The sequence below is a fragment of the Puma concolor genome, chromosome D2, assembly GCF_028749965.1.
Source record: "Puma concolor isolate L17-30 chromosome D2, mPumCon1.1.hap2, whole genome shotgun sequence".
NCBI lineage: Eukaryota > Metazoa > Chordata > Mammalia > Carnivora > Felidae > Puma > Puma concolor.
In genome coordinates this window covers 73,008,888-73,027,548 of record NC_141677.1, presented here as the reverse complement: position 1 = coordinate 73,027,548, position 18,661 = coordinate 73,008,888, and the positions used below count along the sequence as shown (strand labels likewise).

General features: G+C 37.6%; 1 protein-coding gene across 2 annotated transcripts in view; it reads right to left on the bottom strand.

Annotated features, from left to right (window-relative positions):
* ATRNL1 (attractin like 1) overlaps positions 1 to 18,661 on the bottom strand; it is a 772,750-nt gene that overhangs the window by 719,489 nt on the left and 34,600 nt on the right. For both annotated transcript variants that reach the window (XM_025917756.2, XM_086680957.1), the window contains exons 4-5: positions 14,135 to 14,263; positions 12,284 to 12,492 (exon numbers count right to left, since the gene is read on the bottom strand). In XM_025917756.2, the coding sequence (XP_025773541.2) occupies positions 12,284 to 12,492; positions 14,135 to 14,263 (338 nt within the window). The remainder of the gene's footprint in view (positions 1 to 12,283; positions 12,493 to 14,134; positions 14,264 to 18,661) is intronic.

Here is an 18,661-nt window from a genome sequence, read left to right as displayed (position 1 = left end):
CTCGCGGTCCGTGAGTTCGAGCCCCGCGTCGGGCTCTGGGCTGATGGCTCAGAGCCTGGAGCCTGTTTCCGATTCTGTGTCTCCCTCTCTCTCTGCCCCTCGCCCGTTCATGCTCTGTCTCTCTCTGTCCCAAAAAATAAATAAACGTTGGAAAAAAAAAAATTAAAAAAAAAAAAAAAAAAAGAAAACAAGTATAATTCAGGCAAATCAAGTTAATGAAGCCTAGTGTTATTAGATACTATAAATATATGTGTCAAAAAAAAGGAAAATTACAAGTAAAAAGTCCCTATAATCCCAAGTAAATCAAACAGAGAAATAATTACAAAAACAAAACCTAAAATAAAGAACTACAAGGTTTTTAAAGTTTTTCCAAAGTATTCCATACTACCAAATTATATTCTTTCTTCCTTTCCAAAGTATTTGAATTATTTTGCACTGGAAAACTTTTTCTAAAGGAATCTATCTCTGATTTTATAGTGGAAACCAATACAAAAAATATGTATTTGTTTTACACAAATGAATTTTATAAAATAACTTTGTTTCCACAAAGAAAGATAAAATTTTAAAGTCTTCAGGTGCATGAAACAGCAACTCCCCAAAGATCACCCAAATTTATGAACAGAATTATATGCTATTTTTGACATTACTAGAAAACGTGTAATTATTATGTACAAAGATTCAGAAAGAAAAACATAACGGTACAATTTACCTCCCCCGGTAAGGAGGGAGATGAGTTGTTCCCTACTGATTAATAACTTAATAGCACTCTTTGATTTCTAAAAACAAGAATTAATTTGAGTAGAGATTCTCTATATCATTTAAGTCCAGAAAGGAAACCAAAAAGTCATAAAGTAAGGGATTTTCAGGGGAAAAAGTAGTCTTGCTCTAGAGTTTTGGGCTTCTTCTTGATATACTTTTAGCTCATACTTTTAATTCATATTTAATCTAAGCCATCATGAAAAAAACATTTTACCATTAAGGCGATACATATTTAAAGGGCCAAATTATATTTCTTTTCTTTTTTCAGTTCTCAATTAAAAACATTAAATAAATGCTGCTAACTTTGAACTATATCAAATGCAGATTAAGCCAAATTTCTATCAATAACTATATTGCAAATACCACTTTTGGCATTTTAAATAAAGCTAATAATAGAAATATTGTATACAAACATATATAATGCCCTTTAAAAGTATCTCTAGTGTAGTATATCAACTAGATTTCTTTAGTTATAAGCCAAAGAAACTAGTATTGGCTAGCTTAAGGAAAATGGGAATTACTGGAGAAATTCAGAAAATTTCAAAATGAAGCTAAAAAATCAAGTGTAGAATAGGCAGGTATCTGGATTTATCATCCCATGAAGACTACTCTCACTAAATGAAAGGCAATTTCTCAAAAAGAAATTGGATTGCTAATAGAAAAGGGAAAATATGCTGAGAAGGGAGATTTTAAGAGAGGTGTATGTAACTTACTGTAATCATTCCAGAAATAATTTTATGACTTAGTATGTGTACTGAATCTGAAGTTTCTCCAACAAAAGGCAAAACAAGATAACAACAGTGCAAGAGTCCAATCTTCCAACATCACTGAAAAATCTGATTTTGTTCAGTACACAAAGTATTCTAAACATTTTCTAGACCCATAAAACCAATCTCCAAAGGCCAGGCATGAATTTTAGGGCATTTTAAATGTCTACAAGCTGTTCTGACAATATTTTAATTTTGTAGGACAATTAATCGTGTGAGTGGTAATCATTGCATTACTGTGGTTCCAAGAATATCTGGTTCTCACAATTTAGGTCAATGATGCTATTATAATATAGAAAGGAACCATCCTGTTAACAAAGAACAGTGAGGGGCGGGGCAGGGGAGAGGGGAAAATGGGAGATGTGCATTGAGGAGGGCACTTACTGGGATGAGCATGGGGTGTTGTATGTAAGCGATGAATCACGGGAATCTACCCCCAAAACCAAGAGCACACTGTATACACTGTATATTAGCCAACTTGACAATAAGTTATATTTAAAAATGAATAAATAAATAAAAATTAAAATTAAAAAAACAAAGAACAGTAGTTTCCAACTTATTTATTATTTTGAGTTGTGGAAGGCCTAAAACAAAGTTTTACAGACTTTGGTTCTGAGCAGTTGAAAATGACTAATACAGAATTAGCTAGCACTGAAAACAGGACTTGTTTATTCTACTTGTCTAAGTCACAGACAATAACATAAGTGGATGTAAGTTTTTCAACATCAGGTAAACTTCTATAAGGAAGAAACCTATATGTTTAGCACAGAATATCCCATGAACTGTGTTGTGACTCATAGCTCAGTCTGTTCTATTCTCTTTCATACTCATCTTCCTGGTGATCTCATCTGATTTCATGGCTTTAAGTATCATCAGTAGTTTCCAATTTACTATTTTAAGCCCCAAATTTATAGCTACAGTACAGACCTCCTCCCCAAACGCCAACTGCCTCTTCAACATCTTCCCATAGATGCCTAAAAGACACCTCAAACTCCACATACAAAATCAAACTAATTTTCCTCCTAAAATGTTCTTCATATCAGTTGATGACAACTCCACCTTACTCTACGGTCAAAAAAATCTTAAAGTCACTCTGACTCTTTTCATTCTTTTACCCCCTCCCATATCCAATTCATCAGCAAATCTTATTAACCCTGCTTTAAAATTACATTCAGTGCTCATGCCATTCTTATCCCCTCCACTGCCTGCCCCCAGTACTATCACCTCTCATCTATATTATAACTATAATAGTAACCTCTTAACTGGTACTCTGCTTCCAGTCTATTCTCAATTAGAAGTCATGTTATATCAATCTTCTGCTCAAAATTCTTCAGTGGCTGGCTCCCCATTTCACTTAAGGTAAAAGTCAAAATCCTTACAATGCCTCTCAACGCTAAGACAGCTGATCTGGCTCCGTTCTTCACATATCTCCATCACTCCAACAACCCCTGAGCCCCATATCCCCAAGTCATCTCCCTTTGTTCCGTAATTTCTCTAAGCTCATATCTGACTGATCTCTCCCTCAGTAATTCAATTCCAGGCACACCGGCCTTTTCGCTGGTCCTCAAACCCAATGAGCATGTTAAGTTAGATAGAAACTTAGTGCCTTTGTACTGACTACTCCCTCTGACTGGAATGTTCTTCTAAATATCCATGTAGCTAATTCCCTCATTTTTATCAAGTCTTTGCTCAAATGTGACCTTCTCAGTAAAGCCTAACCTGACCACTCTACTTTAAATTGTAATTCCCATTCCAAAACCAGAGACCCCACTACAAAGAACTACAGACCAATTTCCCTGATGAACATGGATGCAAAAATCCTCAACCAGATATTAGCCAACCGGATCCAACAATACATTAAAAAAATTATTCACCACGACCAAGTGGGATTTATACCTGGGAGGCAGGGCTGGTTCAATATCCGCAAAACAATTAATGTGATTGAACACATCAATAAAAGAAAGGACAAGAACGATAGGATCGTCTCAACAGATGCAGAGAAAGCATCTGACAAAATACAGCATCCTTTCTTGATAAAAACCCTCAAGAAAGTAGGGATAGAAGGAGCATACCTTGAGATCATAAAAGCCATGTATGAACAACCCAACGCTAATATCATCCTCAATGGGGAAAAACTGAAAGCTTTCCCCCTAAGGTCAGGAACAAGACAGGGATATCCACTCTCGCCACTGTTATTCTACACAGTATTGGAAGTCTTAGCCTCTGCAATCAGACAACACAAAAAAATAAAAGGCATCCAAATCGGCCAGGAGGAGGTCAAACTTTCACTCTTCGCAGATGACACGATACTCTATATGGAAAACCCAAAAGATTCCACCAAAAAACTGCTAGAACTGATTCGTGAATTCAGCAAAGTTGCAAGATATAAAATCAACGCGCAGAAATCAGTTGCATTCCTATACACCAACAATGAAGCGTCAAAAAGAGAAATCAAGGAATCAATCCCATTTACAGTTGCATCAAAAACCACAAAATACCTAGGAATAAATCTAACCAAAGAGGTGAAAAATCTACATGCTGAAAACTACAGAAAGCTTATGAAAGAAACTGAAGAAGACACAAAAAAATGGAAAAATTCCATGCTCTTGGATAGGAAGAACAAATATTGTTAAAATGTCGATACTACCCAAAGCAATCTACATATTCAATGAGACCCCTATCAAAATAACACCAACATTCTTCACAGAGCTAGAACAAATAATCCTAAAATTTGTATGGAACCAGAAAAGACCCCGAACAGCCAGAGCAATCTTGAAAAAGAAAACCAAAGCTGGAGGCATCACAATCCCAGACTTCAAGCTATTCTACAAAGCTGTAATCATCAAGACAATATGGTACTGGCACAAGAACAGACACTCAGATCAGTGGAACAGAATAGAGAACCTAGAAATGGACCCACAAACATATGTCCAATTAATCTTTGACAAAGCAGGAAAGAATATCCAATGGAATAAAGACAGTCTCTTCAGCAAGTGGTACTGGGAAAACTGGACAGCAACATGCAGAAGAATGAACCTGGACCACTTTCTTAAACTGCACACAAAAATAAACTCAAAATGGATGAAAGACCTAAATGTAAGACAAGAGCCATCAAAATCCTCGAGGAGAAAGCAGGCAGGCAAAAACCTCTTTGATCTTGCCTGCAGCAACTTCTTACTCAACTGGGACCTCATCAAAATAAAAAGCTTCCGCACAGCAAAGGAAACAATCAGCAAAACTAAAAGGCAACTGACAGAATGGGAGAAGATATTTGCAAACAACATATCAGATAAAGGGTTAGTATCCAAAATCTATAAAGAACTTACCAAACTCAACACCCAAAAACACAAATAATCCAGTGAAGAAATGGGCAAAAGACATGAGTAGACACTTCTCCGAAGAAGACATCCAGATGGCCAACCGACACATGAAAAAATGCTCAACATCACTCATCATGAGGGAAATACAAATCAAAACCACAATGAGATATCACCTTACACCTGTCAGAATGGCTAGCATTAACAACTCAGGCAACAACAGATGTTGGCGAGGATGCGGAGAAAGAGGATCTCTTTTGCACTGTTGGTGGGAATGCAAGCTGGTGCAGCCACTCTGGATCACTCTGTAATCTGTCTCTCCTAGCTTGAAATGTCAGCTCCACAAGGATCCTTGTCTTCTTTGTTCCACGACGTATCCTTAAGACATAGAATAGTGCCTAGCACTTAGAAGCTCAAAAAAAAATTGTTACATAAATGAATTAGTTAATAAATCTTGTTATATATACATTCTCAGTGCTACCTTTGCTTTTATTGACTTGCAAAAAATAGAATCTGTTGATTTTGCAAGTGGGAAGAATGAACTAAAAGAATTTAATCTAGTACACTATCACTAAAGTTAAATAAAGTAGAGAGATCATGTTTATTATTATTAAATTTAAAGGCAAATGTAAGCTATCCTGTGAATTTCTTCAAGGTGCAACCTATACTCTCATATTACTCATATACTATCCTAAAGTAACTGAGCATATCCTAGTATGTTACATGACTAACCCAGAAAAAAAAACTCCACAATAAAATGTTCATGAGTTTAAAATATTTTATATTTTTCTAAAACAAAATTATCAAATTTTTACAAGTTGAACAAAGCCATGTAGTTTAAGTGTATGTTCTGGTAGTCAATACCGCCACCTACTGGCAAATGTTAAAATCTAAAGCCAAAGGATTGCAGTAAATAGAATCCAAGAACCACATGCTCAAATTCAGTTGTTGTTAATATTTAAAATTACTTTTTATAAATCAAGTAAATTACATAACTTATTGTAGTACTAGTCTTCTAAAACATTCATACTTGAATGTCCACATATCATTAAACTAGCAAACTAATACATTTCTAATTCATTCATTCAGCCAACAACAAAAAACTTGAACGCCTACTACTGTCAAGCTCTATAATATGTACTGGGGGACACGCAAAGGTGATGTAAACGTAATCATTTTTCAGTTCATGGAGCTTACACTCCAATAGGAAAGAAAATCAAAACATCACACAAACATAAATGAGATAAACACTATAAATTAAAAAGGTAGAGTTCTATGAAACATATAACAGGAGTATCTGACCTGGTCTTAGAAGGTTAATGGGGTGAGGTGTTCTAGCATGAAGTTCTAAAATAAGAAAGGCCTTGAAATACTAAGGGACAAAGAAGCATGAAAGAAGTCCAAATAGAGTATGACTTTAAATAAAGAATCAGAGGCATTATAAAAAACTGTCAAATTACATGATTTATATATTTAGATATTATCTTTTAATCAAAAATTTAAAGGCTTAAAACAACAAACTCCAATCCTTACATTAGAACTATGTCTGAACTGAACTGAAAAAGAATATTGAAAACATAAAGAATATCCTAAAAAACATTTAAAAGGCTGGAACAATAGGATTAAGGAGGACATTGTGGAATAGGAAAGGAACATCACAGAAACAATTTTTTTTTATTTTTTTTTTACGTTTATTTATTTTTGAGGGGCGCCTGGGTGGCTCAGTCGATTAAGCAGCCAACTTCGGCTCAGGTCATGATATCGCAGTCCGTGAGTTCGAGCCCCGCGTCGGGCTCTGTGCTGACAGCTCAGAGCCTGGAGCCTGTTTCAGATTCTGCATCTCCCTCTCTCTGACCCTCCCCCGTTCATGCTCTGTCTCTCTCTGTCTCAAAAATAAATAAACGTTAAAAAAAACATTTATTTTTGAGAGGCAACAGAGCATGAGCTGGGGAGAAGCAGAGAGAGAGGGAGGCACAGAATCTGAAGCAGGCTCCAGGTTCTGAGCTGTCAGCACAGAACCTGACACAGGGCTCGAACCCACAAACCACAAGATCATGACCTGAGGCTGAAGTCAGACGCTTAACCAACTGAGCCATCCAAGCACCCCAGTTGTTTTTTTTAATACTTATTTATTTTTCAGAGAGAGTGCGCAGGGGTGCAGGGGAGAGGGAGGGACATAGAGTGCAGGGTGGGGACAGAGGATCTGAAGCGGGCTCCTAATGATAGCAGAGAGCCCAATGTGGGGCTCAAACTCACAAACCATGAGATCATGACCTGAGCGAAGCTGAACACTCAACCGACTGAGCCACCCAGGCACCCTGGGAACAACTTTTAAATGGTTAAGTAATGGTCTTATATACAAAGATGGTGACCTATTTTTCATCTCTATAAAACAGGGGGAAAAATGTCTTGCGTAGTGTATTAGGAAAAAAAGATGCTAAAACCTGCGGGTTTATCTTTTTAACCTGTCTACTCCCACCATCTATTCCACGTTGCAAAGCTTTTCTGAACACACATAAGAGAACAACTTAGCACACTCCTTGTCACTTATGGCAACAATCTACACTTAAAAACATTTTACTTGGACTTTTTATTTGTTTGAGAGACTCCAATCATTTCAACCCCCCCTTCCTGTTTGGGGAAATGTTTCATTGTGTGAATTTTGTTCAGACACAGGATCCCTTCACACTACTCAAATCAGAAAAGTTAAATTCTCTATTTATGTATCTCCAGGTAGCCAAGGTATGAGTAAGACCCAGCATTAGCCAAACAGATGCTAATAAACAGGACTTGAAATCTTCACAAGTGATACAAAGATGTGAGAACAATTTAGAATTCTTTCTATCCATGCCTGAAGCATGCAGTGTCCACAGTAAGTATGCCAGTGGTGGTATCCCAGGGTCCAGTGGAGCGACAGGAATATCTTAAACTTTCCTACGGCTTCAACTTTCAGGTAGCTGTGAACCTACCCACCTAGCCTTCTGCTGTACCTACCTCTTTCCAACCAAGCTTTTTCTAGCCTTTCATCTTTTTTCAGACCTATTCAGTATCCATCTGTATTAGTTAGGGCACAGAATAGGAAAACCAAAAATAAGTTGCTTAAATAAGCTGAAAGTTACGGGCACCTGGGTGACTCGTTCAGTTAAGCATCCACCTTCAGCTCAGGTCATGATCTCACGGTTTGTGGGTTCAGGCCCTGCATCGGGCTCTGTGCTGACAGCTCAGAGCCTGGAGTCTGCTTCCGATTCTGTATCTCCCTTTCTCTCTGACCCTCCCCTGCTCACGCTCTGTCTGTCTGTCTGTCTCTCTGTCTCTCAAAAATAAACATTAAAAGAAATTAAAAAAATAAAATAAAATAAGCTGGAAGTTAACTTCTCCCTCACGAAATACTCCAGAGGCAAATGGGCAAGTAATGCTGGTTACTAAACTCATTGCCACCTACCACCGTTTGAAAAGACCTCAATAATCTGAAAGTTCCACACACACTTCCACTTCCGTCCTGCTGACCTGAACTTAGTACAACAGCCATACTAGCTGCAAGGAAGGCTGAGAAATGTGGTAGCTGGAAGACCATGGGCTGAGCTAAAAACTTGGTGAATTCCATTACTAAAAAGAATGGAAGAATGAATTCTGGGAGACTTGGTCTCTGCCATAACTTTCCAGTAACTGCCTTTTCTGCTGGAGTAAGCCAGAACTGTTTCTGCTTACAATCAAAGACTTCCAGTGATCCAGATTTTGTTTAATTTATGGAAAAGAGAGAAATCTGGAGCCACTCTAATGAGGGAGTTGATGGACTGGGGGGAGAGGAGGGGCTCAGGAACACCACACCTTGGAGACTGCCTTGAAAATTAACGTCCTACTGCATTCTCTACATATGAACATACACTCAATTTGTTGTATCATGATTTTGATGTCTTAAAAATTCCTCATCTGTCCCAATGTTTGGAAACCATCTTAAAAGAAAACTGCTTTTTAAAGTTGCCTTTTCCTCTACTGTGACTTAGTAAGACTTAAACATACATTTTATTAAGTGAAAATCGTCACAAAAGCATGTGAGCCCTCAGAGGCCCCTACCCCTTAAGTAATCTATTTAATATGTACATATCACCTTTGACAACCATATATTATGACAAAATTATGCAATACACCACAAACTTGTGTGCTCTTCAACATGCTACCTAGCATTTTCTATATTCTTCATTATTTGAGCTTTTGGTTTTTAGAAGTGCCTTCTACAGAAAAGGGGGCGGGGGGGGGGACAGTTGACACTGACAGCGCCATCTACTGTTAAAACAGACTCTGTGTAGGGGCACCTGGGTGGCTCAGTTGGTTAGGCCACCAACTTCAGCTCAGGTCATGATCTCACAGTTCATGAGTTCGAGCCCTGTGTCGGACTCTGTGCTGACAGCTCAGAGCCTGGAGCCTGCTTCAGATTCTGTGTCTCCCCCTCTCTCTACCCCTCCCCTGCTCACACTCTGTGTCACTCTGTCTCTCAATAATAAATAAATATGTTAAAAATTTAAAAAAAAAAAAAAAGACTCTTTTTGGAAAAATTCCTCAAAAAGTAAAAAGATTATAGCAGATGATTAAGAAAGAAAGAAGAGAAAGTTAAGGGAAGGAAAAGTATGGTGACAGCTCAGCAGAAAAGCCTTAGGAGGTGCACATAAAAAACTAAGTTAGAAAATAAGGAGCCATGAAGACCAAGTGGGATAAGCACTAAAGAAATGTTAGGAAGGGAATCAAAGACTTGACATACGCTGGGCTTTCCCTCTGCATTTTTCCTCTTTATAAAATCTGTTTCTAAACCAACATTTTTTTTTTGTATACTAGTACAGAACCGAATAGTAAAATTAACCAGCATAAAAGGATAAAATGGGGGTAACGATAATCTTATTTTTAACCCAAAGAATTCCAACTACAAATTACAAAAAAACTGCCAAGAGTTTGAATCTCACGGATTGCCTCCTCAGCTCTCATTTTTAAATTTCACATTCTTTGATCATTACCCAGATGTCCTAGAAACAAATCTCTCTCTCATTTTCTCCTCAACGATTCCTCCCCTTTCTATATATCTGAAATAGAAACAATACTTTTCCCCAAACAGTTTCTGGTATTAATTGCAGATACTTTAAGCTATGCTTCCTTAAATACAGAATCAAGGATCAGGTCTGAAACTCAAAGGAACCAATCCGCACATCATCTGTCTTGAAAAAAGGCCAATATCGGGGCGGTTGGGTGGCTCAGTTGGTTGGGCGTCCGACTTCGGCTCAGGTCATGATCTCATAGTTTGTGAGTTCGAGCCCTGCGTCGGGCTCTGTGCTGACAGGCTGTAGCCTGGGGCCTGCTTTGGATTCTGTGTCTCCTACTCTCTTTGCTCCCCCACTCATGCTCTGTCTCTGTCTCAAAAATAAACATTTAAAAATTTTAGAAAAAAAAAAGAAAAAAAGCACAGTATCACTTTCACTAAGCACTCTACCCTCAAAACATTGACATCAGTTCAGAGATTGATTCATTAACTATTAAGGATAGTGGTATAAAAATGTATCTGATTTCTGCACAACATTTTGTAATTATAAAAAAAGGCACATATAAAAACATATGTGTGTATGTGTATATACACACATACACTATTCATATTATAACTTTGCTTTAAAAGTGAAAATGCCCAGTATGTGCTACCCCATTTCATTTGCTCACAGACATATGTTAAGAGGCAGGGATGTTTTTTGACTTGAGGCACTACTGACAAGAATAATAATATGTGAAATGCCAACAAAAGCCAGAAAAGTAAAAGATAACATTTGAACCAGATATTACACACCCCCAGAATAGTGCACAAAGGCATTCCTCTTTTGCTTTCAAAACTGTTGAAAGGAGATGGAGACTGACAGCAGTTGAAGGTCACTGTGACAAATCCTATGTGTCTAAGCTATTCTTATTCTATATTTCTCAGGCCTTAATTTAAATATATTCCTGATGTACCATTCTCTCCACAGAAATGTACATTATTTTACTTTCAAGATTAACGTTTTTAAAAAATGGTGTACCAAGACAATTTTTAGGACAAGAAAGATCACAGATTATTAAAAGAGCCATTTAATAAAGTACATGCTCCATGATTACAGGACAGAGAGAAATCTGTATCTGTCACAATAATCAAATTCAATTCAATAAGAAATCACTGGTATTTTGTGCCAGAGTCATGTTTTTAATGAGATAACATAGGTTTAAGATGGGCATGATTTAATAAGAATTCCTCTAAATGAGGACTCAGAATACTCAGTAACATTTTTTTTAAAAAATTCATCTAAATACTGATGAATACAACTATATAAGGAGCACGTTCTCTTCGGCTTTTCACTTAGATCTGACAGGAATTGCTGCTACACCAGGCTGTAACAACACATGATCCCATGACTGGATTACTTATTTGAGTCAAAGTTATCTCAATCAACAGGATTAATATGCTGGAACAAAGTAAATATAATTAGTACAAAGTAAGCTCTGGACAGGTCAATGTATGGATAACTGGACGTATCTCTTCTTTTAATTTCACAAGGACAAAATTTATGATTTTATACCCCAATATTTAAGTAAGCTAAAACACTTCAATGTAGCCTAAAATTAGTATTTAATCATAGCTATTTATAAAAACTATTTAGAAATTCTTCCCCCAGGAATCTTACTTTTACAATAAGCAGTTGAAACCCTTCATCTTCTTTTAAACACTTTTTAAAAATATCGTTCTTTTAGAAAAACAGCCACAAGAGGTCAGTCTTTCCTAGGAAATAAGTTAAGCCGTAATACCAGGCAAGATGCACAGGTTTGCAGTACACTGTGTTTACCCATCAGAAGTCAAATTTGAATGCCCACACATTATATGCAGTCAGGTCACCAAATCTTTCCGGATTCAACAAAAAATTACGGAAGATGGTACTGATCACACACCCACAATTTAAAAAGTTCGCCATGTATAACTTCATTTGATTCTCAAAACAGGGTGTAGATAAAATCTTTACCAATGCTACTTGTGAAGAAACAAACTCACTAAGAAGTTGATCGCTCATTTGACAATTCTAAAAATAAATACGTGAGGGGCGCCTGGGTGGCGCAGTCGGTTAAGCGTCCGACTTCAGCCAGGTCACGATCTCGCGGTCCGTGAGTTCGAGCCCCGCGTCAGGCTCTGGGCTGATGGCTCAGAGCCTGGAGCCTGTTTCCGTTTCTGTGTCTCCCTCTCTCTCTGCCCCTCCCCCGTTCATGCTCTGTCTCTCTCTGTCCCAAAAATAAATAAACATTGGAAAAAAAAAAAAATTTTAAATAAATACGTGAGATCTGGATGTACCAACTACAGCAAAACAAACAAATGTAAAATCTCTTTTCACCTTATTAGATAGATACGTGAGTCAATGTTTCAAAAGCCATCACACCACACATGCTTACCTTGCCAGCTATCATTGCAGACACACAGCTTTTCTCCTGTTAGGTCACAGTAACCATGATCCGGACTGCCGCAGTTGGCTTTACAGTAAGGAATGTCACAGGCTTCACCCTTCCAGTATTTGTCGCATTCACAGTACACTTGACTCGGAACAGAGACACTAGTGGTACACTTCCCGTGACCAGAGCAATTGTTAGGACAAGAATTGATTCTGTAAAATATAATTCATATACATTCAAATTCAAGGTAATTTAAAAATAATTTTGGTTGACACTTTGTAAACTTTTCTATTTAATGCAATTATGCTCTATTACTCTCTTTAATGCTCTACTGAACACAATTTCACCATGTGACTTCAGTTCTTTACTCTGTACCCTTTTATCCTTAATGCAATTCAGTTCATATTTCTTTGCAATTGGGGCGCCTGAGTGGCTCAGTCGGTTAAGCATCCGACCAGCTCAGGTCATGATCTCACAGTTCATGAGTTCAAGCCCTCCATCAGCCTCTGTGCTGACAGCTCTCGGAGCCTGAAGCCTGCTTCGGATTCTGTGCCTCCCCCTCTCTCTGCCCCTCCCTACTAGCATGCACTCACTCTCACCCTCTCTCTCTCTCTCTCAAAAAATAATAAACATTTTTTGAAAATTTAAATATTTATTTGCAATTTGCATTAATTAATTCAATGAGTTTACTTTGCTACTAAGACTCCAAACTTCCAAGGACTACATACTCAACATTTGCAGAATCTATACAGTTCCAAGCGCAATGTTTTATAAAGTACTGAAATGTTTTGAATATACAATTTTACAGAAAAAATTAAATTCAGGAATACCTGAAACTACATGAAAAGCCAAGATATAACCTGGTTATATAATAATATTTAAATAGCATGCTATCACCTATACACTGTCATAAAAAAAAAGGATGTTAATAAAATTTTATTTTCAAGCCCTTTAACCAATTATATCCTACTCTATATTTATTCTTCCTTGCATACATACTTGAGACAAATGAATTCTGCAACAACTTGCTGATTTTAAATTTTAACATTCTGAAGACATTTAGAGTATCTTATTCATGGTGGAAAATTCTCTGGCTATATTCTACATTCCTGAAGAAAAGGGGTTAAAAAGTCTATGAAGTTCCCCTATGGCCATTCCTGTGAAAGCATCTGGAAGCATCTCTGGCTCCTTCACTTCACCCCTGGGACTTCCAGATGTAAAAACTTATAAAGTGTCAGCTACATACTAGATTCTTAATACAAATTACTTTTCTATTTAAATGACGAGACAGTGGTATTATCCACCTACCTTATCTTAAGCCTCAATTTCCTCACACATAAAATGGGGAAAATACCCATTTCGCAGAATTGTTGTAAAGAGAATCAAAAAACATAATGTACATAAAGTATCCATTACAGCCCTGGAAAGCAGAAGGGCTACACAAACTTAGTTTACAAACCCATCTTCGAATTAGCAGTAAAATTCCTTCAAGCACAGACATGGATGAAGACTCCCTCTAATCCCACATACCTACTGCTACAAGTAAAGTTACACTTGTTTGTAGTTGTTTACTTAATCATTTACCAACAATTTTAAATTTCATAAATAACTGTCAACCAAACTTACCACTGTAATGTCCTGAGACTCAGAAATTATCCTAATATGAGCTTAGACAGTACTTTGAGGCATATTAAGATTTTATGTCACTTAGGAAGAGATCTCGCAATTCTGAAATTTAACATACTAGCCTGCTCCTCATATAGAAGACATAATAAATTCATATAAACACAATAAATTCTTGGAAGTTGAATTATAACAACCATTATGATATGAAATTTTTAAAAAAATACTTACGAATAAAAAATGTTGAAACCAGTTAGATTATATGCAGCATCACTAAAAAAATGTAACAGTGCATAGCCAGATGTTGTAACAACTTCAGGCACAGTTTCATTTCCCCTGATTTCAGGGACTATCAAACCACTGTAAGAGAGCAAAATTGAACGTTGTATATATTAATATACATAGGGCTACTAACCACATAAAACTTACTCAAAAATATTCTTGTTATCACCACTAAATATCTATAACAGGATAAGCAACTAGAAGAAGGGTTAAGTCGAAAACAAGGTGCTATCCATTTTTCACCCATTTAGCCCTCCTACTGCTGCCAGTGAATGAACATTGCTTTCATACCATCACACTCCTTTTCTTCCTTCACACCATTTGGACGGCAATGGCCCATTGCTCCCTTTTATCCTGCTGTCCATCCAACTGTTACAGTACTAGAGGGTGGTCTCTTAACTCATGTATAAACCTTCACTTAATTCGCCTCTGCCTTTTCCCTCTGGTTGCAAATTCTGATGAAGCCAGAAGGAACACTCCACACTAGCTAAGTGATTACAATGACATTCTCATTAAACTTGTATACTTCCAGTATACTAATCTAGGTATTTTAGGTCATCTAAAAATATACACTATTTATATTTTTTCAAAATTTGCATACTTATCAAATTATATTAATATTCCAAAAGACACTTAAGCTCATATGCACACAAAAGAAAACAGTGGGGGCAGGGGAGGGGGGTGGTGCAGCAGACATAAATGTGTAAGAGTTCTGAGTTAGTAACCAGGTAGTAATTGGTACTTTTCCCTTTTTAAATCTCCTCGTTGAAGAGGAAAAATTACATATCTTCATTTACTTACACCATGCTACCCTCTTAAATCTGTGAAAACATGCAATATGAGAAAAGAAGCTACTAACAACAAGTGACACTACTCGAAAAAGCCCATTCTTTTAGGCACTGTTAAATTTATGTGTAGGTAGGGGCGCCTGGGTGGCGCAGTCGGTTAAGCGTCCGACTTCAGCCAGGTCACGATCTCGCGGTCCGTGAGTTCGAGCCCCGCGTCGGGCTCTGGGCTGATGGCTCGGAGCCTGGAGCCTGTTTCCGATTCTGTGTCTCCCTCTCTCTCTGCCCCTCCCCCATTCATGCTCTGTCTCTCTCTGTCCCAAAAAAAAATAAATAAAAGTTGAAAAAAATAAAAATTAAAAAAAAAATAAAAAAAAATAAATTTATGTGTATGCATCACCCAGGACCTGAACTACTCATTCAAATCATATTTGACAGAACAAAGTGATATAGAACAGTCAAATAATTTATCTTATATACTCTCCAAGCAAACAAAAAGTAATCAAATCTTAATGCTTTTCTAATTATTACTGCATCTACTAACTAATGTTTATGAAGAAACAAAACCTTTTTAAAAGACTGTCAAGGGGCGCGTGGGTGGCTCAGTTGGTTAAGCGGCCGACTTCGGCTCAGGTCATGATCTCACGGTCTGTGAGTTCGAGCCCCGCGTTGGGCTCTGTGCTGACAGCTCTGAGCCTGGAGCCTGCTTCGGATTCTGTGTCTCCCTCTCTCTGACCCTCCCCCATTCATGCTCTGTCTCTCTCTGTCTCAAAAATAAATAAACGTTAAAAAAAATTTTTTTTTAATTAAAAAAAAATAAAAGACTGTCAAAAGATTTCAAATTTTTTTTTTTAATTTTTTTTTTCTCAACGTTTTTTATTTATTTTTGGGACAGAGAGAGACAGAGCATGAACGGGGGAGGGGCAGAGAGAGAGGGAGACACAGAATCGGAAACAGGCTCCAGGCTCCAAGCCATCAGCCCAGAGCCTGACGCGGGGCTCGAACTCACGGACCGCGAGATCGTGACCTGGCCGAAGTCGGACGCTCAACCGACTGCGCCACCCAGGCGCCCCAAAAGATTTCAAATTCTATAATACCAGTCTTACATATATTTTTCAATACAGTGAGATTACATCAAAGTGAGTACATTACTAGAAATAATATTAACAGATATAATTAATCTCTCTGAAACAAGGAACATAATTGTTTACTTGGTTACTTATTTATAAGTCCTTTTTTTTAAAAAAAGAATTATTTAAAGAATAAAGGTACTTTATATAAAGTCTTTATTTTTAAAAATAAACTGTAAAAAAGAGGGTTTCCACATCGTGCATGACACATCAGGCAATTTGGACCAACTAACCCTCTCACTGAAGTCATCTAGAAAAATGACAACATACAAACAAAAATATGTTTGAAGGTACTGGAGAACTAAGAAGATGGTGAGCCCAGTTATCGGGGCCATTTCTCCTTAAGGGCATTTGTTGATTTCAAAGTCAGAGATGAGGTTTGAATGGCTAAAAAACTGGGTTGCTTTAGACAAATAAGAAAACAAAAAGTGGAACCCATGGTTCTCGCTCTGACCTGGGGCCCCAAAGACTATGAGTAAAAGTGAACTAGTAAAAGATAGGCCCTCCAGGGCCTGCCAGTGTTCCCATGCACACTCTACAGGAATATATTATCTTTCTAGACCCCAAATTATTACTACATATTTTACAAACATGACATCCAGTGCACAATAAAAAATAACACTTCTCTATTACAATCCACTCTCCACATTCTAAAAAGTCTTGCCTATAGAATAAAGTGCAGTTTCCTTAGTGTGGCATACAAAAAAGCACTACAGTGATTAAGGGATTATAAAACCTGAGTTTATATTCTGACTATATTACTTACTAGCCAGGCAACTTTGAGGCACTCAGTGAATCTCTTTGTGCCTCAATTCCGCATTTATAAATGGAGAACTTATAAACTCCATGGCAATAATAATCCCTAACTAAAGGGTTATTATGAGGATTAAATGAGTAAATATATACAAAGAACTCTTGCATACTGCCTGGCACATGATAAGCATTCAGTAGATGTACCAATTACTGTTCATTGGGTAATCTGGCTCCTACCAATCCCTTCTCATTTCCTATGATCAAATTACTCATAACTACTTATATTAGCCCAAAATACAATGCTCTTTAATAAGTCTATGCCTTTGTACATGTTTTTCTCTACCAAGAACGTCCTATCATACCCCCATACTTTGCCTGCCATTCTTGTACTCATGATGAAATTCACCATGAAGAATTAATTACTTCTTCTAAAATCATACAGCACTCTTTTCATAACCTTTGTTATGAATGTATAATGTTATGAATGTATAATGCTCTTTGTGTCGGTAAAAAAAAAAAAAAAAAAATCTGTGTGCATGCCACCACCAGTGCCTAACTGCTGTGTACTGATGTAGCCTCCAAATCCTTGGAATTTCCCAAGTGATAGGAGCAGTTCAGTTCTGTTATGCATGGGGAACTCTACTCATTTATGCTAATGAGTGACTCAGGATGGGAGCTGGCCACACCATAAAGACTAACCATGCAATTAAAGTGTTGGGGCCTTGAGCCACAATAAATCAAACTTCCAGAGAGAGGAAGGGGACTAGAGACACAGTTCGACCCTGTGGCCAATGATTCAATCAATCGTGCCTGCATAATGAAACCCCAACAAAAACTCTGGATACCTGTAGCTCAGGTAATCTTCCTGGATAGTGATGTGAAGGGAACATATCCCAAAGACAAAGTTGTGTTTATGATCCTCTCAGACCTCATTCAATACATCTCTTCATTTGGCTGGTCCTGATTTTTATCCTTTATCATAAAACTATAATAGATACAGTGTTTTCCTGAGTTCTGTGAGTCATTCTACTGAATTATTGAACCTGAAGAAGTGATGGGCACCCTTAAATCTGTAGCCAGCTGGTCAGAAGTGCGCATGACCTGGGGACCTGCAGCTGGTATCTCAACTAAGGACAGTTCTATGAAGGGCTATGCACTCAATCTATGAAGTCTGGCCCAACTCCAGGTACCTGGTATGTGAAGTCACTGCAATAGCCTAATCTTAATCCTTACTATATCCCCCAGGCTTATGATAGTCTCTGGAATTAAGTTATCAAATGTTTATTGAATAATATATACTTATAAAATTAAAATAATTCAAACACTTAGACTCTGTGTTACAGGCTTTTAGGTCAGGAGATGGTCATGTTCTAATCCTGGCTCCACCACCTATTAGAAGTAAAACAACTTCTCTGAGTCTCAATTTTCTCAACTATAAAATGGGGATATTAGTACCTCTTCCACAGATCCTTGTGAGAATTTGATGACATTTAAACTGCCTAGTACATTGATTAGCATCAAGTGGATACTCAATAAACATCTTGCAACATCTTTCAATCTCCTTCAAGATAGCCAATAGGAGGGGCACCTGAGTGGCGCAGTCGGTTAAGCGTCCGACTTCAGCCAGGTCACGATCTCGCGGTCCGTGAGTTCGAGCCCCGCATCGGGCTCTGGGCTGATGGCTCAGAGCCTGGAGCCTGTTTCCAATTCTGTGTCTCCCTCTCTCTCTGCCCCTCCCCCGTTCATGCTCTGTCTCTCTCTCTCTGTCCCAAAAATAAATTAAAAAACGTTGAAAAAAAAAAATTAAA